General features: G+C 43.4%; 1 protein-coding gene across 1 annotated transcript in view; it reads right to left on the bottom strand.

Moving 5' to 3' along the window:
- The window catches only part of PTPRN2 (protein tyrosine phosphatase receptor type N2), a 663,537-nt gene that overhangs the window by 83,565 nt on the left and 552,377 nt on the right, over nucleotides 1-27,595 (bottom strand). Inside the window, exons 13-14 of the mRNA XM_056337581.1 lie at nucleotides 24,146-24,358; nucleotides 3,355-3,549 (exon numbers count right to left, since the gene is read on the bottom strand). Coding sequence (XP_056193556.1) covers nucleotides 3,355-3,549; nucleotides 24,146-24,358 — 408 coding nt within the window. The remainder of the gene's footprint in view (nucleotides 1-3,354; nucleotides 3,550-24,145; nucleotides 24,359-27,595) is intronic.

Below are 27,595 nucleotides of genomic sequence, written 5' to 3'. Positions count from 1 at the left end.
TGAAAGGCTGGTTTCAGTCTAAGCGAGGAGCCCGCCCCACAGCCACAAGGGTTGGGAAGATTCCTGGTTTCTCCAGACCTCCAGCACTATAAAAGATGTGCTAACCAGAAGTCGCAAGTCCTCCAAAAAACCAGTACCTGTGCCCAACCACCAGCTCCAATAAACCCAAAGCTGAGGTGGCTTGGAGATCACTTCAGGTATGACCCTGCCACAAATTAAACAGCTTTACAGAAATGTTTCTGACCAACGCAACCTCTGAGCAAGATTACATGAAGTCTTTCAGCAATTGCACACACATTTCTTTTAAGCTACTTTCATTAAAGATTTATCCTGTTTATAAATCAAAATAAAATATTTTCTGCTGCCACTTTATACAGTAATCCATTGTTTTATTTTCTCTGGGGAGGTCCTGGCACCTATGAACAAGAAAGACTGAGGAGCCCCGGCTCAGCTAACTGCTACTTCGCTGCACACTGTGGAGCTGAAAAACACATTTACAGACCTGCAAGTGCATTTACCCTGCAAAGCAGATGGTATTTGCCATTCTTACCAGGTCCCTTGCTAATATTTCTCGTTGCTTTTTTAGGCACTGAGATATTTTTCGCAGAAAACATCTACAAAATTTAAAAGATAAGAGGACTGTGGCAGCAGGACATGGGAAGACCTGGAAAACTTCTTGTACTGAATGGTATAAAAGTTACAAAGTGGCCCCTCGCCCTCTTCCACCTGTAGCTGCAGGGCAAGGAGAGGAACAGCTCACCTCTGGTGAGCCTCTTCTGTTGCTGAGGTCCAACAAGCCACAGCATCTCCAGAGGGAGAGAAATTCAGGCAAATAAGTATTACAGATAATGTGCATTTATTTTTGAGCAAAACATAAATTGGGTCAGCTCTCCGGTTTCAGTGTGACCCACCGTGACACAAAACATGAGCATTTCTGATCAAGTCCAATCATCTGCTTCAGCGCTGTGCTGAGCCATGCTGATCTTCCCATGTAAACCTAACCCAGCTTTGCCTTCAGCAAATCTTAAATTTATGGTTTAACTACTTCCCTTAAGTAAACATCCCACTGCCTGCCTGACCCTCCTATTAGGCTTGCCCTGATATCCAGGCTAAATAGATCCTTTCGATTCTAACCCATATTTTCTTCCTAATTGTATCATCTGCATCCATTAAGAACAATTTTTCCCCATCCTGTATTTCAAAACGCATAGGCAGACTCCCCTGAATCACTGATTTTTGTTTGTTCCGTTTAGACTAAACAAATTAACTGCTTTTACGCTCTCTGTGTGGTTTGTGCTCTCCAGACACTACAGCATTTTTTCTACCCTTCTCTGAACCCTCACCATGTAAGATGTAACACATGCTGTTAGATAGCTAACATATGTATGAGTTCATCCAGGGTTAAACAGGATTGACTGAATTATGGACACCCAACACCGTAACAGTGATCTTGACCAATCTGACTATTTTTTAAAGTTCATTTATCGCCATATGAAGACAATTCTTTCTTGTAATTTTGCAGAAATTCCCAGAGCCAGAGTAAGTGGCTCCCATACGCAACTTTCTCTCCTTTAAGCTTGATTTTGTGATTTTCTATTTTCCCCAATAATATAACTGAAAACAATTTTGCTCAATTTTAAGTAGTTGAAACTGTTTGCAAATGTTAAATGTATATTTCCATCTACATAGGAAATTTTGCTCTTATTTCCATATAAAAATATTGCCTTAGAACCTTACAATGGGAATTGGTACTTATTTTGCGGTTGGGCAATTGCAGACATTCCTTTTTCCCCCAAGCATTTCAATTAACTATGAAAGGAAATCAAGTGAATTTTAGGAAATCAAGTGAATTTTAATTCTGGTTAGGCAAAAGTGGGACAGTAAAAACTATAACAAATGATTTTCTGTCATGGGAGCAACCCTTCCAAACTGTACTTGTAAACTAAATTTTAACATAATAATTAAGTAACTCCTTATTGGGGAGGAATAGGCAAGGGCAGGGGAAGAACTATTTACTCAGGATGACATACTCTGATGAAGCATCTGGTTTACAATCCTGCCCTGTTTTTGCTCAGTTTTATAGCTGACCTGATCAAGGCTGAAGGAGGTCAGTAACTTGGCTGAGGTCAAATCAGCTCTTTGGGGTTTGCCTGCCTTCATTCCTTTCTCCATTATGTGAGGTGGCTTGTAAGGACCTGAGAAATATCTGAGAAGAAGACAGTACTTTCAAATAGAGGTCCAGAAAAAGAAAGAAGTTGAAAAATTATGACCCAGAAGCATGGCACAGTGGAGAGAAGTTTTCTCCTAAGAGATCCTGCTGGTGAGTCCTCCCAGTGGTGCGTAAATAACTCAAGAAGGAAGTTTCCAAAAGCACAGCAACATTACCAGCTGGAGAGGGTGCTTACTTATGACCAACCATACTGATAAATAGCAGAGATCAACTATAGAGAGCAAAACAACACCTGACCCATCGTCTTCACCATCACCTAACTTCTCAGCTCATTTCAATGCATTCTACAAAACCAGCAAATATTTAAAGGAGGAGGAAAATAACGTACAAAAAATGGGGGATCAGTCTACAGCTCTCCCAGCGGGACACTAACAGAGAGACAGAAACACGCTGCAGCCAGCCCCAGCCCCTAGGCTCCATTACAAGACACAGACCTTCTTGTGCCCATCTTCTACACGGATACTTGTTGCAAGTTGTGTTTGGAAGTAACCCAAGCCTTCCAATGCAGAGGCCATCAACAGAATATATTTGGATCATCTCAAACATAGAAGAGAACCAGCTTGGAAGAAATTCGGCCAAGGACAACAAAATTCAGGCAAGGCTCAAAATTCAGACCCCTTTTATAAAGGTAATGGAAAACAAATTGCTCTGTTTTCTAGGGTTTTTTTTCTTCTCATTTCTACTGGAATCACTAGCATTCTGCTGCCTTCCCAGCTCAGACACCTCTGCACACCAAAGATACATGAGAAAAAGCAGCAAGCCGATCAGAAATTTAGCAGTTTTCTTCAGTTGTCCAAGCTGAGGTAAACACAAATTAACAGGACAAAAGGACAACATGGGGCTTATCTTTTTTGAAGCACGCAGACAAGCAATTCGTATGTCCAAGATAAAAGAACGTTCCCCAGAGAGAAAAAAAAAAAAGCATCATAATGAAAAAGAAATGGAAATAAAAATCCCCTTAGTTTTAATTAAACAAAACTAAGATTACTAGCAAAGCTCAGGAATATTTTTCACCTGTGAAAAGACAGCTTCCCTTTCCTTACAAGTTACCCCTCTCCCAAAGCTGAGCAGGTACCTTAAATAATGATGAAATTTCTCATGCCGTGAAGACAAAACCACCTTACCAAGATCATGTGACCGGTGGAGATGTCCATGTTGGACTGGACCGGCTCCTCACACCAGGACGACGTGCTGCTCCGGGCCGAGGGGCTGGGAATGGGCCCATCGCTGAACTGCGAAGAAATGCTGTTGATCCGGGAGGCGTGCAGGGGCTCCGGGCGATCAGATGTTTTCACTGCCATGCGCTGGCGGCATAGCTCCTGGAGAGAGAGAGAGAGGAAGAAACAACCTACGGTTAAGAGTAATTACAGGATACAGTCTACTAAAGACATATGATGTACAATATGTTTCCAGGGCTGTAAGTGTTTTCCCCTTCACTGCAGTGATTTTTGGGAAGCTGTCTGTTCTGTTAAGCGCGTCTACAAAGAAATACTCAATGAAAATTGCTCTACGGTGACTACCCCAACCCTTCAAAAGTGTTAATTATGACTGCACACACATCTCCTTTTAGATAACCGAAAACAGTATTTTGGAGCTTGACTTCTCTAACAGATGGCCTCTTTTCCCCCTAACATCACTCTGCGTTCTGCAAAGCCACTTTTGAACTGCACAACCTCCTGAAGCTAATGGGGTTGCACAGGAGTAATTGAGAGCGGTGCTTGGCCCTGGGTATGCAAACTCAGCAAGCTCAAGGCAACTGGATTGATGTGCTCTCCAGTATAAATCCTAGTTGATAGATGCCTCATTTCTCTTCATTAAAATAGCAAACTCACAACACTTCCTCCCTGACGTGGGGCAGAGAGGATGAAGAATGACATTAACGAAGAATAAAAGCAGAAATCTGTCGCTGTATTGTTTAAGCAGCTTCGGCGAAGAAAGAAAACTCAAGCTATCACACACCCTAATGCAAGCCATGTTAAAACACCAAAATAGACCGTGCTGGGAATACGTATTTTCAGTTGTTCCCATGCAAAAAATTCAGGCAAAACCACAGAATTCTTGTTAGGTAACAGAAAATCTTGCTGGCAAAACCAGCTCCTTACAGCATAAAATTCTGACTCTAATGGGATAAACAGACCCCCAGTTACACTGTCATCGATACAATGCTTTTAGAATCAGTTACGTGTGGTGAAATCCCAGACAGTATTATAAAATTATCATTTTTAAACATATGTCTATTGTCCGTAAGAAATACTCAGCTGCCTATGGTGCACAGCAAGACCAGCTAGTCCATAGTATCTGGACATATTGCACATGCGGTGTGGTTACACATTTGTCTCAGATTACTCATCTGAGTACTAAGAGCACAGTCTCTTGCCTCAGGCTAACAAAATAATACAGTCTGAAGAATTCATACTGTGGAAATGCCATGGCTTCTGTTTTCTTATTCGTTGATAACATAGTTGCAGCCCAAGTGCCATCAGTAGGATGATCTGAAACCCTCCATATATCAAGTGCAATACAATCTTTTTTTCAGACTGGAGTTAGGAAAGTAACTTTAAGACTATGTTTTTCTTTTTGAACCTTGCAGACTTTAGGACACTGAAGAGGGATCCTAATCCATGCAGTAGCAAGCATTCAGACAAACCCACTGAAACCATTATACTGGGTCTCCTCTTGCCACCACATGGCAATGATTAAAGACCCCTTCAAACATTTTCTTCTACCAAAGCTTCTGTTTGACTTGCCATTTGAGATGCTTATGTGGAATTTTACTATTCTGTGGTGTGCAATGCATTTTATATATATACATAAAAATATACACACACACACAAACGTGCAAATTAAGAATCACTGAGACAAAATTTATATATATATATATAAACAGGATATATTTTGTTGTTTATTACAAAAATAAAGTCAACAGAGGTTTGGGAAGCACAGATTACTCCTTGCATGTGGTCTCCATTGTTGGAATAACTTTACAGACTGTCCCAAGGCTGCTATCTGACTCCATGACTGCATTTTGTATGTTTATTAATTTCATCCAAGCCATGTAAGATTTTTTCAATGTTTTACAAAAAGTAGGGTTTTTTCCACACTTGACTAGAATATTTTCTGTCACTTGGTACCTTCATCACTTCCTACTGACTTTACAGGAAAAATATTAGGCAAAAAAATTAAACTTCAAAAATACTTTGAAATTGAGTCACATATATTGTGTTAAACAGGTCAATTAAACTCCCAGTATTAAACCCTAGAGTTTTTAATAAAGGAAAAAAAAATATTGTATTTCTTGGTTTTAGATATAGGAGCAAAGAAAAAAATCTCTCCTTCTCCTTTCCTCTGAAGGATCACACATGTCATAAGAAAAGATAGCAATAGTCCAAAATGGCTATTGCTAACCTCAGAATGACCTTGCAGTAAGTGTAATTTCAAATCCCTGCTTTTAGCAGTTTTTGGGAAAAGTAGAACAGTGTGGAAACTTTTTAGACAGAAAAAATAAATCTAAAGAAAACCAAAAAGCTGTTCAGATGTCTAGATCTCAGTCATTCTCAGAGGGAATGGTTTATCGGACCAGGGAAAAGTATAATAAGTAAAGGTATAAAAATATGTAGTCTATCCCATAACTGCTCAAAGGATGTCTTCTGGCTAGCATTCCATGTGGCATAGATACAAATTTATTATATTCTAATAGACATCCTGCCACTTGACTCACCCCAACTCTGTGCTAACAATAGCATTTGTACTTAAACAGGATCTTTGTTTTTAAGTTGATCTCTTCCTGCTGTTCATATCCTGCCTCAAGTCATAATCCTCTGCTTTTACAAGCGGTTGCTGTGGAAAGGATTATAGACCTCTGCTAACAAAAAAGAATCAGGATCAAGTGAACTCTAAGAAATTAATATACAATTTTTACGCAAATGATAATGACAGAAGAAGCAATATTACAGCCAACTGGTTCTCGGTAGATTAACCTCCAACTAAAACCAATGTTTTGGACATAAAATACTTAATACGCTACAAAGAAATGCTTTTTAAAAACTAAGTTTAACCCTTTTGTGGTCCTCATGAAAGAAGGTTGAGAAACACAATAAATATACGTTTAAAAAAGAAAAAAGTAATCTGATCTCAAATATTAACGTATTTCTTTCCTGACATATATAGAACCAAAACAACTATTCCCAGAACTGCTGTAACTGTCAACTACCTTAAACAAAGCAACCACGTCACTGCACACTGCCATAAAAAATGTTTAATGTAAACAGGAAGGTCAGATCATAGCTGCAGCAAAAACACTACGGAATTTCTTGATTGGTGTTTTAAATCTCCAAGACAATGGGATTTCCCCTGCCTGTAAACACAAGCTTTTTCTTGAATTTATTTCCAGATTAGTCTTAACAGCTCTTGACAGTTCTTCCTTCCCCCACTACCAGCCAGGCCAGCCCAGCCTGAGGAACCTGCCCCATCCCCACGTGCAGGTCAGCAGTCTCAGGACACCTACAGCTTTTGCTTCTGCAAAGCCACCTCCCTGTTAGCCCAACCATCCCAACCCCCAGCTGGGTTTTTACCCTAGCACTCCAGGGATAACACAGTTAACACCATCACATACAAAAGCTTTAACCATGTGGGGCGTTTTGGGGAGCAACATGGGTTCCTCCAGGACATACAGACTAGGGAGGTCCAGCTCAGAGCAGGGAAATGTCTAAATGGGGGGTCTGGGTTTGCTTCATCCTTGAGATGGTCAGCGATGTCCCCCTCCTGCAAAAGGTGCTGGGAATAGCGGGGTCTCACTGGGTGGGGTGTTTCATACAAGGGGCTCCCAGGGAAACACCATCCCCCAGCACTTGCAGGGATGGCATCACTCTACAAGCACACAAAGCCCTAGATGGGCAAGAGCCTCATTAATATGATATCTGTTACCTGTACACTTCTCTGCATGCTCAGGTAAGCTTTTCCCCGCTCTCCAAAATCTTTGCTCTCAGAGGCATTTAGCAAATCAGCCATCTACCAAACCACAATTAGAATTTAAACTTGACTAAAATGTCAAAGCTGCAAAACTTGACTAAAATGTCAAAGCTGTGAGTGTGACACGAGCTGTACTTCTGCATCGTCTCGGCACGTACACCATTAAAAATATTTTCTAAGAATGAATTCAATTTAATGCTGCGCTTCTATATTTAGCCGAGTGGCTGAGGCTATTTCTGCTGTACTGCGACTCAGTAATGTCTAGCCGTTGTTTGTGTATAGTTTGAGTGCCATTCTTCATTTAAAAACATCATTTACACCTAAAAAAGCAATCATAACGCATACAGTGAAATATGAAGAAATGATCCTTTTGACCCTTCAGGCTATGATCTAATGGATGGGTTGGACATAAACATTTATTTAAAAGGTAATTTGAAGTTTATGACATTATTTCCCATCACATGAGAATTGCTATCATACTGAGGCACTTACTCTGTTTTTTATTTCCCAACATTTATTATCAAACTTATGCGGTGGTCACATGCAGTATATAATGGAAAAGTAATATCGCTGTGTGACAAAAACTGCCATAACCAAGATAAATATTCTGTAAATAATGTCCAGTTAAATGAGTTCAAAGTACAGCACAATGATCATGTGTAGAAAGCTTTTTATTTGAGACATAGTTGATAACCTTAAACAAACCATAAACAGTATTCTCAGAAAACCCCTGGACCTCTTCCAATGAGGTTTTAAAGTGCTCCTGATACTTGGTTGTCCTCACGGAGACAGGGAGATGCACAAATCAACAATTAATTCCTCACATACAACAAATGGATTCTCAAATCCATACAGTCCGCTTGTGAATGAACCATGTTGCAGCACAGATGGAGTTTATCCATGTTTAAAGAAGGACATCAAGGGATGTGTTGTGCCAAAAGGACAACAGCCCTCATGGATGGAGACCCAGCCTTACCACTGTGTTGTGTTAGATGTGTTTCTGAACTTGAAGAGATGAGTAAGAAACTCTCCTCTCAACCAAGGAGGCATCAAGACTGTTCAGAAATGAACCCCACAGATACCTGCCCAGGTCTGGTTTAGGGATGCAACAGCAGAAGCATTAGGCCACCTCTACTGGATGCCCCCAGTCAGTGACAGCAGCAGCATTTGCTGCCACTTGGCTTTGTGATGCACAGCAGCCATCGTCATGGAAGGGCAAGACAGCACACAACAATTCAGAGGAATTTTTATCTTCCGTCAAGTTCAACTAATACAGTAGCTATCTGGAAAATCCACCAAGACCACATAGTTTACTCAAATGTTTGGGTTTGGAGAAAAATCTGTGTATATGCCCTGGTAAGGACTAAGAGTATAGGCAAGCATGGAACTAAAACCATCTGGAACTAAGGCTTGAATTGAAAATTGAATTGAATTGAAATTGAATTCAATTGAAAAATTGAATCTTTTCCCGTTTTAGCTGCAAAAATGGGATCTGAAAACCTCAGGGTGGCAAGTTACCAGTGGGAGACCTGATCTGAGCATCCTGCTTAAGAGATGACCAACACGCACCTCAGCTTTCCACTCATTACTCTTTAAAAATGAGCCACTCCACCGCAAAGCTGCCTTCGGTCAGGATGTTGCTCTTTAATAAAATACACCTACTTCATGTGAATGCACTATGCAGTGCCTTCAGGTAGTCCAAGTCCAGCTACTGACCATGGCCCATGAATAGTTCTCATCTAGCTGACACCAGGTGCATTACAAATGGAGCTGTTTAGTCCAAAGTAAATGAAAACAGTTTTGTATCGAAAATACTGCTCTTCTTCCCCAGTCACATTTACCTCAGATCTGCTTAACAGGAGCCTGGGATCTGAGGGAAATGCCAACTCTCCAGTTTACTATATAAAGTATACTTTACTATATAAAAAAAGAAATATAATTTCATTCTTATATATTAATGAAAATAATATGGTTTTGTAACTGACCCCAAATTTACATAACTCCAAAAATAAACTCCAGGAAATAGGACTAACATTTCCACACTTTTAAAAATCTTTTGCTTAACAAATTCAAATGGAAATCACCTGAGCTAGTCCAGAAACAAGTGTGGCACAATTATTTTCAGCATTTACAAAATATAAGAGAGAATAAACTCTTCCATGGCATAATTATTAAGAAAATGCAGGCAAAGACAGACAAATAGACAAATAAATTACTGTTTATTAAAAGTGATAGCTGAGTGTTCACCAAGCCCTTTCAACTCGACCTGCCCAATAGTCTATCAGAAACAAATCTGCTTAAGCAGGCATGATCACAATAGCACTGTGTTCACTTTACATGCAAAACAAAATTGTTTTGTAGAAATTTTAAATTAAAAATGCTCACTATTCGAAAGGATTCAAGGCTGTAGTCTGTAACAAAATCTAATGAAAACTAAGAATATACGTAACCTTTTATATGCTAGGTATGAAAGAACAAGAGATCTTTAAAGTGCTTTTCTTCTCAGCTTTAATACATTTAATTAAATAGTAGCCTCGCTTTACATTAAGGTGGCATTATTCACAGGATGAGCTGAGGTCTGCACATACAGCATGGATTCAACTGTTCTGCTATGGATGCAGTCATAACACAGTGAGATTTAAAAAATGAAAAAATAAGGTAAGCTCATTTTTTAAGACAAATGAATCTAGGACTACAAACATCATTATTCTCTAACTAAATTTGCTTAGTGTTACTACAGGGTGAAGCTAAAGTCATTTGGCTGCCTTTGTTTTGCTTTTGCATACTTAATACGCTTGCAGGTGTTATAAATTTAACTTTAACTTATTTACTGTGTTTGTAGCTTTGGGGATAATTACAGCTTTATTACCATTTATTTTTGAGTTACTGAAACATACTTTCAAGCTTTAGTTTCATTTTAACATACTTTTTGTCCAGGAGTAAAAGAGCTGTTTACATAGGTCGCACAGCTGTACATCTATTCTCTGTCCTTGCCAGAAAAGGCAACCGCTGAGATCAGTGTGCCTTCAGAAAAGGAGCAAAGGGAAATAATGGAAAAATGTTTGAGAGTAACATTTTGAGAGACACAGCATCAAACATATCGTTACATATCCATGCTCTGTACAATTCGTATTTATCTAGACTTGTATGTGATAGCCTTTGGGAGAAAAAAAAAATTTAAAAAAAAAGAACAAAGCAAGATGTATTTATTTGATTGTCCATACAGCCTTAGTCTGTCCAGTTCAGTTTATCGTCTGCCCTCTCGCACTGCAGTACCCTCTGTACATCTGGATACAACTCGGAGTCTTGGTGTTGGGGTTTTGCTTTGTTTGGTTTTTAAATGACCTAAAAGGCAAGGCTGCAGTTTCTCTTTGAGAGCACTGCAGTCAAACACAGGCTTGAAACTAATTTTCCTAAAAAAACCCCAATTTTGATTATGGTCTGTGAAATTAAAAATTTTAATTATTTTTAGCATTGCAAGTGTTTCCTGTAATTACGATTCCCCTTTCTTCATGTACACAAAGAAAGCAGAGGTCACGCAGGAGGGGAGAGGCAAACAAAACATGGGCATCTTTACATGGAAAATGACTCTTCCTTTATTTCTATTTATTTGTTTTATTCCCTCTCTTGAAATTCAAGCATTTGCACGGTCTTATCCTACTAAATCTAAGAAACAAAAAGCCATCATGGTCTTGTACACATCTCCGTAAGTCCAGCAGACGAGAAAATTTCTGGCTTGCACAGGACTGACTATGCAATACAGCTTAAGGAAATATTTTAACTTTAATTCTTTCAGTAACCTCTCATCAATGAGGTAGACATCTAAATAGCCCAGAAGCTCCTGAAGGAGGGAGAGGTCCTTTACGTGGCTCATGTCACCAAGGAAGATGTGACACCATAGGTCTAACGATATTTCCCTGAAATAATGGTACTGTGTTTTCCCCGCTATCCATGCCAGCAAAGCACAGGCATTTTTGGGGATAATACTGCTTTCCAGAGGGTCAGTGACATTTGAAGACCATGTTTAGGTTACTCTACTGAGGAATTTTTTCCCATACAAAAATATAAAGACCACTCTATCTGGAACTGTGTATGAGTTTATAAAACAGTTGATATTCTTGATTTCTAAAAGCAAGAGTTTTATGAAACAATGCCTGCCTTAACGTGGCTGGAGGGCACTGGACTTCACAGATAGAAGATGCATGAAGAAAGTTCATGTTTCTTTAAACAGATTTGAACTGGTATTTTCCCTGCATAATGACATCATGGTCATAACGACATCATGGTGTTTCTCTCAGGATTTAAAGAGACTATCTGGATGCCTCCAAGGAAACCAGGGACTATTTCTAACAGGAAAGATCTGCAAGCCATAAACCTGAAGTCAGCTGAGATTTACTTGTGTAAAAACACCCATTTTTTTCTCAGGGTGTCCCTGACAGTGTCTGAGCATTACTGGTCTTGCAATTCAGACAACTAATTCTGGAAGCAGCAAGCTATGAGACTGATCTACCTGCCACACACACACACACTCCCCCTCCAAAAAAAAAAAAAAAAGAAAAGAAAAGAAAAAAAGCATGTATTTTTTTGGTGGTTTCAACCAATGCTGGTTTCCAAATTGCATTGCATGTAGCGTATATAGTAAGTATGAAGATGGGAGAGGAAAGATTTCTTAAGGAGTAACTAGACAGAGAAAAACAAGGCGTAAAAAAACCTTCACCTTTTCCATACTTTGTCCATCTTAACTAACTCAAATAGATGCTCATGAGGGCACAGCTGCTTCTTAATATGAATTTGCACAGTAAATTCACCGCTAGCACAGTGAGAGCCATACAGCACAGTATGCGTTACAAATAAACCGTAGTAACGATTGAATTAACCTGAAAGGCCATGCAGAACCATGTGCAAATTCATCATGTACTTTGACTTTGGCTAACCCACCCAAAGCCTGACCAGCTTCCAGCAGATGCCAGGGCTTTAAAAGATAACTGCCACAAATGTTTCCTTTTCCACTCCCAGTGTTTATAGTTGCCTGGGGCCCAAAGCAGGCAAAAAATGCAGTCCCAAGCCAGCTGTAGTTTCTCAGGAAAGCTATACATTAAGGCTGTGTAGTCCACTATTTTATTGCCCTGCAGGATTAAAAATGGGAGATCATTTCTGCTAGAAATAAGAATCCCCAGCTGCCAGCAGAATTCAGCATGCACTTCCAGCCTGAAAAGAAACAAACATATAGCTACAAGTTTATGTCTAAAAATGTTACTTTACCCCATTGCAAAGATTATTATTGCTTCTCCTTAAGTCCATGTAACTACATTCATGGTAAGAGAGGTACTAAAACCAGTCAGAGAAATATGAAAATAAGTCCTAAAAACCTCAAATACTTTTTTTCACAGAAGATGACCATACGTGTAAGAGGTGATGCTGGATAAGGAACTATTTATCAAGGATGGCCATCAGCAACATATTTTTTTTCAGAACATCATCTATCATGACATTTGAAACTGCCAGTCATTACCCTCTCCTGATCTGAAAACTAAAGTCATTGCTTTCCACCTGTTCCCCACTGAAAATAAAAATGAAATCACTCTTTAACTCTACTAGGAGGAACAAACACAAACTTTGTGAACAAAGGAAACTGTAAAAAAAAGAATCTATAAAGCACAAAGTTGCCACTAAGTCAGAGCAGGTTATTGCAAGCCACATCTTTAGTAATATAAGGAAACTATACTAAACTATGGAAAAAATAGTATCTCTGAGTTCCATCATGTCTCTGAGAACAGACATTCTTTCTATCACACACCACAAAAGTCTGCAAGGATTAAAAATGTTGGTCAGTATTTCTACACATTCACTTTATTAGTGTTACACAAGATACTGGCAAAACTAAGAGGGGCCACCAGTACTGATGGTCAGAGATAGAAGGAGACTTTGTATTTTGGAGAAAACAGCAACACCAGCAAAAACACCCATTTCTCTTGGGCTATCCCTTGCCTCTCCGTACAACCGTACTCTCAACCAAGACTGCGGTCCTGCCCTGGCACTGCTGGCCCAGAGCGGAGCTGCAGACCTCCCTGCTATCCCTGACCTGCCCCACAGCATCGCTTCCAATCCATCCTGCAGCAGGATAATGTGTGTGTTTTCTTTCAAAGAAAAGAACTTCCTTGGCCATTACTGAAGCTCCTGGGTTTCCCTCTGCCAACTCACGCAAGCACAGGGTCACTTTGGACCCCTCCACTAGTTTGTCTGCAAGAAGCCCCATGGAACACCACAGGAGAACACAAGGAAGGTAGGCATATTCCCAAAACGGTCACATCTTAATTTTGGACTATTTTAAGAATTAGGGCATGAAGTTACAGACATCTTCTAAAACATTATCAGCTGTTTTATTACCTGGGAGATTTTTTCTCACCCGCTTCTTTGGGTTTTGAGATTCCTGCTAACAACATGCTGCAGAAACAGTGCTGTGTGTTGCAGTTGTATTATGCAGACAGATTTTCCTCTATTAGTCCTTAATGGTATATATTTAACTGAATGTCTTTACCCTGGTACTAGGCAGAAGACAGAGTAAGAGTTTCACTCTTTCTTCAGTTCTTCACTTTATATACTTCTTTTCTACACGGCCACTTGTTACTGTTTTAGAAGAAATAACCTGTCTTTTCAATCTCTCTCATATGAGTTTTCATGCCCTTAATTATCCTTGTCACCTTTTCCTCACTCCCTCCACTTTGGCATTGTTCCTTCAGCAATGGCGGGACCAGCACTCACAGAAACCTCAAGCATTGATTTATACTTAATTAACTTCTAAAGCCCTCAAACAAGCAAATAAAATTATTAGTCAACAATGCCTGGAGAGCCACTGGGTTAACCCAGACCTTCAAAAAGAAGCTGAAGTTTGGACCAGCTTGCTAGGCAACCCTTCTGTATGCTTTAATTTCATATCCAAGTGCTTTCCGGTGTGGTTAATTAGGAATTGCAGCTCTTTATTTCACTCTTGTGGGTGACAGTATATGGAATGTACATGCTTACATTCCCATTTTACTGTACATATTATTTTCCCAGAGTACAGAAGGAGATGCTATATGACATAATTTCACTATACAACACAAATTTACATATGCAAATTGTTCTTGCTCCCAAAACTAAATTCAGCTCCATCACATTTCTCCTCCTATCTTACGTGGATAGCCAGCCACTGGCAGCTTTCGCTGTGGTCCACTGCAGTGAAATCTCTTCCAGCAAATCACTCCACACAAGACATTTTTCTTTCCCACGAAGCCAGGATGAACTCCAGTTGAGAAGTTGGAAAAAGGTAAAATCCAAGTTTCTTTCCTCCAAGCTGTCAGAAAAGCAGCAGCATACTGAATTTTTTCTTTTCATCTTTCCCTCGTTCTTCTGTTAGTAGTTAGTGGGAAAGATCAATACTTCTCTGACATGAATATTCCCCTCCATACAATTTTGAAGATTAGGGGGATGTTCAGACCAGCAGTACAGGACAATGGGTAGGGCTTGTAGCTATGGCTCTATTGCAACCCACCTCAAACCACATACCACTGCTGTTGTCAGACAGCACAACCAAGGCAAAGCCTTTGCACCTGCGTCAAATGCATGTACCTCCAATTAGGTAGCCTTCCAGGAGGGGAAAGGGAGTGATTTTAATCAGCCAAGGTATGCATGCAAAACCAATACCAAAAGTGAGTTTTATCACACAATGATTAGCTGTTCCCACTTTGGAGGGCAAGATCAGCCACTTTGGAGATCTCTGAGATGCTGCCAGAACCTGGTTCTGCAAAACAGCAGCAGTCCTACGTAGATGGAAAAAGAAGGAATCACCAAGAAGCCTGCAACTATGTTAGCTAGACAGGAAAACAGAAAAATAAAAACTGTACCAAAAATTAATAGGATTTACCAGAAATATTAAAAATTCAACAAACCATTTCCCTGATCAAAATCTGTGCTTGTTCAGAATGTGGTCATCCCCAGCAAACATCAATAAAATGTCACTCATTTGTCTTTGACAAAAAAGTGTAGAAACTGGTCAGCAAAGCTTAGAGAAGACCCCAAGCACTTTCTCCTTTGGATAAGCCACCTACACTAAATTTGATTTTCTCCAGTTGAAAAGGTATTCTCTCCCACCCTCCCCACCACATTAATTCTGGTTCTTAGAATGATTTAACTTCTAGGAGCATCCTTTTACAGTCTACCTTCTTCAGTCTTGGTTTGGTTGTTTGGTAAGAATACGAGTGATGAAAACTGGATCTGCATGCTGAAAGCTGAGAGCCTGGACTGGAATATGACGAGCTGCAGGAATGCCCCAGCTGAGTTACACTGCAGGGACACACACTGGTGCTGTGAGAGCTCAGAACCCGTGATAGCAAAAATCTCAGTACAAAGAAGTCCGGTGAGTTGTCTCAGTCCTTTACCATACCTTGCTGGTGGCATTAAATCACTCCACTTTTCTTTTACAGTTTTTTAAACTGCTAGAAAGCATTTAGATCTCTGTTGTGCACATAAATACATAAAAAGCAAAACATCTTGGATAGGAGGTCTTCATCACTGGAGCTGGAGCTTTGTCCTTGGTTGAGAGGAATGAAATGAGGCCTCTTGTCCAGCCAACACAAAACACATCCTCAATGTTTAACTCGTTGTAGCTCTGCTCAGAGGTCATCCATGGGTCCCCCTGCCCTCGCATGTCACACACGCTCCCAAGGCCACTCGAGACAGCACCTCTCACTCCGGCCTTTGGCGAGACTGGAGTGGTTGAGCAGCATGACCCCAGGAGAGCTCCAATCTGCTCTACCCAAACTATTTCTTCTACAGTTTATACCACAGTAAAACAAAATGAGCAAACACCTCACAGTCCACTCAGAATATTCCACTTGGCGACATTCCTGCAAGAGCTGCAGAACAGGGCTACAGGCAGAGGAAAGCTGACGAACTGAAACCTACTTTTAATCATCTGTCACACCAAACCGCCAAGTCCGTATGGGTTTACCCGGGTAAAACCTTGGGTGGCTGTGGTCAGCCTCAGATCCTTCACTGAGGCTAAGCACAGACACACGGTGCAGGAAGGACCCAGACATTTGCAGCTGAGCTCTCGCTGGCATTGGGCACAACACGGAGCTGCTCGGCCAGCACGCCACCAGGCACAGCATCTCCCTGCCCGCACCGAGAAGGGGAATGGAAGCGATGCTGCATCCCCCACTCTTCCTCCCTTTCACTGCATGAGACCGGTGTGCAGGATGAACAGATGTACCCAGAAGAAAGTTGTAAGAACAGTGCTTTTAATGTACCTTACAGACTTCAAAGAATAAACTGCGACCTGTTCCTGCTCGCAGGCAATGTGGTCCTACAAGAACTAACAAACATTACCTACAACAGTTCTTCACATACACAAAATTAACTTCTACTCTCTCCCAGGGAATGTGACCCTGGTACAAGATTCATTCTGCAAATGAAAAAACCTTCCCAGTTAAAAACTTTAAAATATTTTTTTTTTCTAGTGCAGCACTCTGAAGGAATATGAAAGGCTCAGCAAGTCAGATTGCAGTGTTAGCTGCTGAGTGTTCAGTGAATATACAATAGAAGAATGTGTCAAATCTAAAACATGGTAACAGAGCTGCTCCAAAAGAAAAAGGAAAACCTTAAAACAGAAAAAAAGGCAGAAATGTGTAGGAAAGACAGGCCTGATTATCCTCGACATTACATCAGAAAAAAAAAATGCCACTGAAGACTGTATAGGAAAAAAAGAAATCGGGACACTTGAAATGACGTACAGCCTGAGACTGCAAATCAAATACTCTCCAGCCCATTAGGCAAGGCTGTGGTTATCTTTGGCTTCTTTGTAACGTACAGGCACTGGGACATAATCAATTTACCAGGGGGAGACAATCCATTGTACTTAGCCAGAACCAGCCCACACTCAGCTGGCAAACAGCCCGCGGCATGGCAGGGATGGGTGACAGGGGCTCTGAGGTGGGAGTGGGTATGCTTGGGAGCAGAAGCATGGACCTCGGCGGTCCAAGACGGGCAGTTAGAACAGATGAAGCAACAGTAATTCACACCCTCTAAAATCGGGTGGCCATGGCCAAGTTAGTAAGAAAACTGACTAGTGAATGAGTATGTCTTTTTCTTGTCCTGTGCTGAGAAATTGTCTGGGAGAAGGTTGGGTGGCTTGGCCTGAAATGGTGCCAGGGCCATTCAAACAATTTACTAGTTTAATTTACCAGGCAAGATGCAGCCTGCAAGTCCAGAGCACCTCCAGCATATTAAAAAAAAAATAATGCCTGTTTGGGTAAGGACTCTGGATTTCCCAGTAATTAAAAATGAGTCACCAACTTTATTTCCCCTCCTACTATTTTTTTCTTAGCATTTTCTTACATCTGAAATACACAGAAATTATACTGCAAGACGCTTGGAGCACATTTGTCCTTGTTCCACAAAACACCAAACTCAAACACCATATTCTACAGGGAAAAATAAACAAAGCTGAGTAAGAAGAGAGGGTCAACATCACCTTCCCCCTGCCACTCTGCACTAATCCTATGCAGATGAACAGCCAACTACTTGAAAAAGATGGTTTATATTACTCAGACCTAAACTCACATGGCACCTTCTCATCCAAGCACTCCAGGAGTTGCATCTATGCTTATTTTCCTTCCATATCTGCAAAAAAACTCGCTCTCTACCTGCCCATTCTAATGTAAAGACTCTTTTACTCAAAAGTGTTGCTGCATTGCCACTGCTGCAGCAGCCCACGACCTGGGCTGCGAGGATAAAACCTCTTGTGGTCAGGGCCAGTCTATTTCTCCAACACCGAGTAATTTACAAAAGTTATTTTCTTAAAGAGGAAAAGCTTGCAGGAGAGCCATTCGTAACAAGCCCAATAAACCTCTGTCACCCAGCGGGTGCAGTTCTCCCAGGGCTGCCCCACTGCCAGGGCCACGCGTGCTGGAGCGGCAGACAGAGCAGGGCAGGAGGAGATGGGGAGGCACTGCTCCTCACAGACAGGCACGACAGTCTCAAATAATTTCCTGAAGTACCCTCTGAAATCTGTGCCATCGAGCTTTGGCACCTAGGATGAGCATTTCTCATTAAGCAGTATTTTGAAGTGGATTTTAAATGCTAGGGCTATGGTAGCAAACATGCCCCTATTTATTTATTGATATCCCGACTTATCAATCGGACATGTTTGGTAAATTTCTGCTGATTTAATAATTCATAGACTATTCTGAAATATTACTACCATTTAACTCAATTTTATGGCTACCACAGGAAGCAAGGTTAGGGAATAGTCCACTGCACCACAGGAATTGTGGATTGTTCTGCACACTAATCAGATAAAAAACAGATTAGAAATTAAATCCATATTTGCACACCTCCTGTTTTGCCTCATTCTGCTTTGGCCATCCACTATCTGACTTCAATAAAGTATTTAAGCACAAGGTAAACTCTCCTCTAATCACCTTAAAACAGACCCCACTTCTTTTCCTCTCCCATTATTTCTATACATGACTACTCTGTACTATGTTTTGCACATTGTGAAAACTACCTCTGCCTCACCTTAAAGTACAGTGGTTTATGTAACAACAAATGTATTTGTGGGTTTCTGAAATTTTCTTTTAAGGCGAAAGTCTAATTAAAAATAGAGAAAACTGTTCACATAATACACAATAAGCAGACTTAAATGGACAAGAACTCTTCTAATACATATACCTCCCCTTGTATGCTTTATTACAAGCCATTATAGTTTGTCCTGTTGCTTTACGGAGTCACGTGAGATATCTTTTTTTTTCTCTTTTAATAAGGACACAGGAAAAGATTAGAAATGTGTTATATCCTTTGTTTTCCTAGAAGAAGACACAAACAAGCCCTTCATGGCATCCAGCCTTATGGCAACATTTTAATCTATCCAAAATCCTTACTAAATGTATTTCTTACTGAAATGCTTGCTAAATACTCATGTACTGAATACATTTAGTCTTCAGTGTTACCTTTTTTGTTTAAGTGTAGGAGGGTCCTTGAAAACGAGGTTTTACATAGGCAGGAGGTAATACTTTATGGTACTGACTGTCCCCAGTTTACCAGCTTTCCTTGGTCCCCATCCTGATGTATATTGGAGGGCTACTGAGAAGCTGATAAATAAGAACAGCAAAATTTTCCTCCCCCACCCCTTCACTTGGTTCACAAAAATCAATTTTCTAAGGAGCTGATATACGGTACTAATGTAACACTAAGGTCTAATACTGTAATAACAACTTTGCTTATGAACGTCTAAAGTGTAAAATATGAAGCTATATTAGAGGTAATGAATTACCTATATTTAAACACACAAACTGGGTGATGGTTAAATAGAGAATGTGTTTCCAGGGGATTCTTTCACTTGGAGCCTTTTAAAATATGTGCAGCAAAATTTTTATCGTAATTGTTGAAAATACCGTGTTCTTAAAATCTCTAATAAAAAATACCAGCAGGATCAAATCTATAAAAGCACAGAGAAATTCTTACTGGCTTTGAATCCAGAAAGATCATATAATTAATAAGACTGTATTTAACAAAGAAATATATAATTTATATATAATACATGTAATAATGTAGAATTTAACATATAATTTACAATTATATGCCTGACAAATCAAATTATTTGAAGAAGTTTTTAAAACAGCCGATGATGTAATCCAGCTGCACTGACAGTGCACAGCTCACGTAACCTTGAATACTAAGGCAGTTTAAGAAGGAACTTCGGTGTAAACTGCCTGGTCTTTGCCCCCTTGCTTTTTAAAGGAAGTTCTTTTGGCTCAGATGAAGGAAAATTAAAAAGAACATTATTGACATAAAATATTAAAAGACAGGCTTTCTGAAGCCAGCCTCAGTGCATTTTAACTTTTGCCTTTAAATTCCATTATGGGCCACATTTTGCCGAGCATTACCAGTGATGCAGAAGGCTATGCTCATAGGAAAGTTCTGCAGCACAAAGTATAAAATATGCTGATGATTTAACATCTCGCACAATGCAGCGTTCTCCACAGGGGGGTCAAAAGCCAGGGTTCAGCTGGACTCACAAATATATCACCCTGAATCAAACAGAGCATCCCTAAATAGTAGCAGTCGCTAACATACACTCATTACATTAATAAATTGCTCGCTAATGGGAGCAGTGACAAGTAAGATGTGCACTTAGTGGCCCTGTTTGCAGGCCGCCCCTGATATCTGACTGCCCGTTTTTCTCTGGGTTATGTTCCAAAGGCTTCAAAGTGCATGAAGAAAGTCTGCTCAGTGTTGTGAAATAAATCAAAGAGTGTCTGCTGGAAATTCCTAAAACACTTCTGCCCTAATCTCCTGGACCAGAGAGTGGGCTTGCAGAATGCTAAACTTGCTTTTCAAAGAAGATCAAAGCAACATGAGCAACAATTAAAAACACGGGTGCAGGTGTGCGCATGTGCAGGGGCACCACGGAGACACTAAGAACCTCTTTTTAGTCATCCCTTAATGCTAACGCTAACTTATCTAATCATTACACGTGTGATTTGAAAGGACAGGAGACGTGTTTGTAAGGTACACAAAAAACTGTCTGCCTTTATGTATAAAATGTGGTTTATGCACATGCAACATCTTACGAGATACACTATTTCCATTAATTTTTAAAAGCTCCTTAGCCACTAATTAAACCATCCTAGCATTTTGCTGTTTAGCAATTGAAAGATAAGTGAAGTTGCACTTGTGCTCTCCAGTTCCTAGTGTTACTCAGTCCTTCGGCCGGGTTTAGCCTCCCAGACCTTACTTTAACACTGTGCAGGCCAGCTGCTTGCCTTATAAACACCTGAAGAGCCAAGATACCTCCTCAAGTGGCATTGGGCTGTTTGGCAGCTCACCACGGAGATTTCATTTGCCTGCTTCAACTTTTACATGGTATTGGCTGTCCCACCTAAGACTGGTCACTTCTGCACGCACTTACACAAGAAATACTCGTGTTAGTAGATGTGTGCTCACACCAGAACTGCTTGTGCTGGCAGGTGAGTGCCCGAGGGACGGTGACATCGCATGACAGGCGCTATGCCTCTGGTGCAGGGGGACACTCAGCAGCCAACCTCTTATCTCCCTGACAATGTGGTTTGCCTGTTTTCTGCTTCTCAAGCCAGTATGTTGCAGCACAAACAAGAAGTGGTGGTGGTGGGGGGGAACAACAAACTAGAAGCTGTGGGAAAAAACTTCGAAGTTCACAGGGTGAGTAAGGAAGGAGTAAAACCCAGGATGAACTCTACTAGCTGAACTGGGTTAGGATGAAAAATACTTCTGCTAAATGTTGAAAATTTAGGTCAGTCTTGTTTATGTGAAGATACAAACCACTGACATTTTGAGAAGCATGTGAATCAAAGTAATATTTCAGTGTTCTGTCTGAATCGCATTGGGCCACCAGGCCCTTTTATACAAATCAATTTCTCCCCCTTCAAATTAAAAAAATAAATCTGAATTATCACTTAACTGTAAGCAGCAACATATTGGAGTATCGTGCTTTAAGGTCTAGTGGCAGCAGCTGCTGAAATATTTCATATTTTTAAAATACACTGAGTTAACTGAGTAGATACTTGGGAAACAGAAGAGAACAAAGTAGGTACAATTTTGAAAGCTATCTGCTTTTTCCTCCCCCTGTATTAATATGGGTTACATTATTCCCCTATGAGTATCAGAGAAGATGAGGGAAAAGATAATTGATGCTTTTCTGAGACCTAATTGATGTTATCCAAAACATGCATCACACCAGATATCCATTACATTTAACACAGCTCAACATAAGGCGATTTTGATGATAGGAATAGGGCTCAATCCTATTTCTCTTCAAATCCACATGAATAGTTTATTATATACAGAACCAGGCTCAGTGATTCATTTCAGTAAAACGTTACTTAGCAGCATCAAAACTGCCTGAGTATTTTGTCTGCCTATACTGGGGCCTCCTACTGCTGCCATTGAAACAAATGGCAAAATTCCCATTTACTTCCACGGGAGGAGAGCCAAGCCCTTAGAAACCTTTGTATTTAAGGAAAAAAATTTTTCCTCCCACTCATGACTACAGTTCCCCTGAAAAACCAATGGAAATGTTTAAGAAGTCAGGTGGTTAGGACTGGGCCCAAAGGTCAGGAACAAAGAATACAAATACAGTCTTGCTATTGCAAAACTGCGCAGCATCCTCGAAGCGTCATTGTTTTTAAACAGAAAATGTCACTCTGGGATCTAACTAAGAAGATTTTGAAATATATATAAATCTGGGACGAAGAAATGAAGCATACATTTCATTTAGTGCCTGGATTACAGATTCTTATTAAACAAACCAGAGCTCATTATAAAATCAATATCAACCACCATACTCCCAGGAGAAACGGCAAAAAAGGTCACTCCAAGAAATTCAAACAATTTTCCTGCTGGAAGGGCATGATTTTAATTACAGATACTATTAATTAGAGCTGTCAGTAGGAAGATTGTCCTGTTAATTATCACAAATTCAGTTTCAAGTGTGATTTTGGAACCTGAAGGGCTTCTATTTTTTTAAATTAAGAATTCTTCTATGCACGTTTAACGGAAGAGGAAGACTACCTATCACTTCTGTGGTTTAAACAAGCCAACAGCAAGTTCCCTATTAAAACCAAACAAAAATATTTACGGCCACAGTCTCTTTGGCCAGCAAAACTGATCTGACAAACTGCTGTTTTGTTCACACTTTGCCCTGGAGGACACTCCTTTCTTGCACTGGAAATGCTCTTGCTCTCAACTCTCTTACTTTGGTAGCAATTAAATTTAAGGATGTAAAGTAATTTTTTTAAGTAAACATTCCATTTAAGCTGAAAACCAAAACCTTCCCTGAACATACTAACCGTTACAGAAAGATTCGTATTTATCATTCTCTACTCAAATCTCCCTGGACCCTGCCTGTGGAGACATACTTAATACATTACATCTTTTAACACGTAAGAGGTACAGACAGACCCAAACTTTGTGAGGAAATCTGAGTTTATTCCTGCATGACTTCCAGCTGCCAATTTGACTCTGTCTCAGCGCCACAATACAGAAAGGCCATAATGTCTGATCCTCAGCAGAACAAGAAGGTAAAATAAAACCTGACCGAAGAGTGCCATTAGGGAGACCCTATGGGCGCACAGCAGAACCGGATACTACAGCAACCATGTTTACATATTCTCGAATTCTTTTTCCTGGTCACACTCCAAATATTTTGGGATAGCAGACCAGGGCTGTGTGGTATATGACCATAACACATGCATACCGCACCGCCAACACACCAAGAAATAAGTGCCACGATCTAAAACAAACTTCAGGAAGATGCAGAGTGTCTCTCCACCCAACACTTCAGAAACTGAAAGAGAAAGCCCGAGGTTTCTGATTTATTTCAGGAAATCTGAGCGTAGTCCTCCCGTATCGCTGGGTACACATCTGCTACCATTGTTCTCCCAGAACCAGCCCTGGTTTACCTCCCCATCTATCAGCATTAGATTTCATTTTATCTGAATAATGGCAGAAGGTGGCAACAGATCGGGTCAAAGGCTCTTTTCATATCAGACCCCGAAGAAGTCGATTACTCAAAAAGAGAGACATCTTCAGATAACTGTGCAATCCATTCCTCATAAATGTTAAAGATTTTTCATTATTAATAGTGGCAAGGGTGACAGATTATGGATATTAATGTTATTTTTCAGAGAATTTCAATGGCAAGGGCTTTTTTTTTTTTTTTTTTAATGTTTCTAATTAGGCACGAATTTACAGCAACTACCAGAATAGCCAAGATTAACACCCAGCAGTAAAAAGCCGGTCCAGTGAATCCGCGGGAATATGAATCGAGCGGGGGGTGGCAGCGGCGGGGACAACCCGCCCCCCCCGGCTCCCAGCACGGGCAGGGTCCCCTCGGGGGTACGGGCTCCCGGCAGAGGCACGATCGCTCCTTACCTGGTAAGCGGCGGGGGCGTCGGAGCCGGCGTCGCCCCCCAGGGCCGAGAGCTTCTCCTTCAGGCGGTGGTGGGCACGGTGGCGGAGGCAGTAGGCGACCCCCGATGCCGCCAGGACGCCGGCGATGCAGGCGAGGGAGAGGAGGGTGAGGAGGAGGAATTTGGCGGACTCTGCCTCTTCCCCGCGCTGCGGGAGCGGCGGGACGTTGCTTTTCTGCAGGGGAGGAGAGAGAGGCAGCGCCTGAGTTGCGCGGTCGCGGAGCTGCGCGGAAAAGGGGGGGGGGGGGGGGGGAGGGGGCACCCCGTCGAGGGAAACACCCGGCAGCGCTAACTTTCAGCCAAGGCTGAAGGCAAACGAAGGGGCAGGGACAGCGCTGCTGGCATGTCCCCCTCCGTCCCCTCCCCTCCCGGCGGTGGCATTTAACTACCGAGAGGCGGAGGCGGGCGCGCTGACTGCGCGCAAGCACCGCGGCGCGTCGCGCAGCTCCGCGCCCCCCCGCAGCAGCGCGTCCAGGGCCAGCAAGGGAAAATCCGAGCGTGGTTTGTTTTTTTTTTTTCCTTGGAGTGAAAAATAAAACACGGAACGACCAAGAGGAGGAGAAGAAGAAGTAGTAGTAGGTGGCGGTCCTTCCTTTTGTCTGTTGTAGAAGTAAAAGGATAAAAAGCAGCCCGATAGTTCCAAACTCCTCCAGATTACTATTATTTTTGCAGCAATAGGAGAGAATCCTTCTAGTGCATTTCACTTGTCTCCATGTGCTAAAAAGTTGTACAATAATTTCCCCTCATTAGCTTCATTATAAGCTATATTAGCAACAATTAAAAACGCAACATGAAAATGAAAAGACCAGGCGCGCAAATTGCAGCAAGACTCATTTGGCCTGCATTCCCCCTTTCACAATTACCAGGGAAATGAATTGAAAAGCACGCCCCTGCCTCAGTCCTGGTTGCTACAAGATGAGAACAATTAGCAAACTCCTTTCCACCACCTAATTTCGCGTGGTAACAAAATGGATTTTTCCCCATGAATGCCTAGCCGGCCTATTCATTATCTCTCCTCTATTAGTAATTTTCTGCTCCGCATTCAGCTAGCCAGCTCTTAATTTCCTCCTGTCTTGCAGTGTACACAGTGGCTCTTATGTCAGACCCGGTCCATTTTTATCTTGTAATCATAAAGGCCACCAAAGCAATTATCGCTGGTCTTGACTGTAAATGCTTGTCATTAATTAGCCTCCTTGCCTTCAGTGCTGCGGATTAGCCGGGGCTGAGGCTGAGTTAATGGAAACGCAGGTTCAATAAGACTCCCGGATTTTCGTGCCTAGATGCGCCGCGCGGAGGAGGGCGGCCGGGTTTGTAAACCCCGGGTGGCGGGGGGCGGGCGCCGGGGCCAGGCATGTGCGCCCGCCTCCGCGCCCGCGCAGCCACCGCCGGACCGCCGCCTCCCCTCCCCTCCCCTCCCCTCCCCTCCCCTCCCCTCCCCTCGGCGGCGGCCGGCCCCTCCTCCAAATCCCAACAGCCACCAGGAGGATGGGGCTGCATCCCCCCCGCCCCGGCGCCGGGGGGCTACGGGGCCGCCCCCCCGCCCCAGCCCTAGCCCTACCCGGGCACCTGCCCCAGGCGCGCCGGGGGGAGCGCGGCCTCGGCCCGCCCCGGGCGGGGGAAGGGGGGGGGGGGGGCTTGCGAAGGGAACCCGGGAGGGGCAGCACCGACGGCAGCCGCCGCCTGCGCCCCGCTCCCGCGGTCCCGGGGGCCCGGGGCGGGGGGGTGAAGGGCCGCTGCGCTCCGCATTAGCATCTCCGTGAAAGGCCGCCGTCCCCCCGGGCCAGAGGTCGCAATCTGCATCTAAATAGGCAGCTCCCGCGAAAGTGCCGACCCTCTCCCTGCCCCCCCCCCCCCCCCCCCCCCCCCGCCCCCAGCCCCGAGTGCTGCGCCCCGGGACGTTAATCCGCCTCGCCGCGGTATTCGGCCTCGCATCGGCGAGGTAGGGACAAGCGCCCACTCCCCTCCGGACCCCCCGGGCCGCCGCGGTCCCAGGCTCGGACCGCGCGTGCGGGCAGTGGCACCGCCGCCGGGAAGGGAGAGGTGGGCGGGCAGTTTCGGGCACCGCTCCCGAGTCGCTCGGTTCCTTGCTTTCGCAACCACGGCTCTAAACCATTTTCCTTCTCCGGCTGCCGTGTGAGAGCCGCACAAGCACGCCGGGAAAGGGCTACACGAGAGAAACCAGGAAAACGATGGGAGCCAAGTGCTGTCAAATGCCCCGAGCAAACACAGGGGAGAGAAGGCGCGCTGGCCTTTCTCCCCTTGTAGTTACAGTGACTGTCGATGTCGCTTCCAACTTTGCCAGGCAGTTGTCCCCACAAAGCCGGGGCTGCCATCCCCAGAGCTGGCTGCCCTTAACAAAAGCACTCGCCGAGACACCCTGCATGTCCCCCGCGACGGTGATACACGGGGACGGGTCGGATCCCACCCCCCCTCCCCCCCCCGTGGGGTGCTCTGCCTCGGTTACACCTCGGTAAGCACCCTCGGCGGGGAGCCCGTGTAGCCGGGTCCCTAGGGATGGGCTGCAGGCAGGCGAGGCTTGCAGCAAACCGGCCCCGGCCCCGCCGCGGGCGGGAAGGGCCGGAGGGGCACGGCCGCTGCCCGCCGCCCTCCGCCTGCGCGGGCCCGCCCGGCGGTGCCTGCCACGTCGGAGCGGCTGCCGGGGAAGGGAGAGGGGCTCTGCCGCGGGGCCGCCGGGCCCTCTCCCCGCTCTCCCTCGCTCCCACGTCGCGGGAAGCACCACCGGAGCCGCTGCCGTCGGGGCCCGCGGGGTTCCCCTCTCCCCTCCCAGCCTCCGGGGACACCCGGTGCTGCGGGCCGCCCCGGGCAGCACCGGTGACTGCTGCCGGCTGCACCGCCCCGCGTAAAGCACCGAGCAAAGACGACGGCGAAGCCCCGGCCCCCGCGTGGCACAGCGGGCTGGGCACCCCCGGTGCCGCGGAGGGCAGCGGGGCCCAGCAGCCCCGGGCGTCTCTTGTCGGGGGGTGGTCAGGAAACAGCCCCACTGCCCCCAGGTCAGCTGGAGACACCGGCTGCCCTTTCCTCCTGCTTCATGTCTGACCAAACACCACATTACAAACGGGTAAAAATTAACCTGACGAGATAATTACCAGCTCCCCCCCCCTCCCCCGCTCCCTCCAGCAGCAGCGCAGCTTTCCCCACTTCACCTAAACCCCTCATTCCTCCCCGCAGTAAGGCCCCAGCCTGAAACCGAGCCCAGGGTTAATTAGAGGCGTCCTGTCAGACTTGACTTGAAATTGAAAGAAAAATGTTTAAATATTTATGAATTTGACATTTACAGTCGGATGTCTTTTAAAGCAGAGCACCTCTCCCTGTGCTGGCTGGGGCTGCCGGGTGTGGGGGCCGGGGTGGAAGGGGAACAATGGCTGTTGCATAATAAGAAAAACAAATCACC

Source organism: Falco biarmicus, chromosome 4 (genome assembly GCF_023638135.1).
Source record: "Falco biarmicus isolate bFalBia1 chromosome 4, bFalBia1.pri, whole genome shotgun sequence".
Lineage (NCBI taxonomy): Eukaryota > Metazoa > Chordata > Aves > Falconiformes > Falconidae > Falco > Falco biarmicus.
This window is presented reverse-complemented; position numbering and strand designations above follow the sequence as displayed.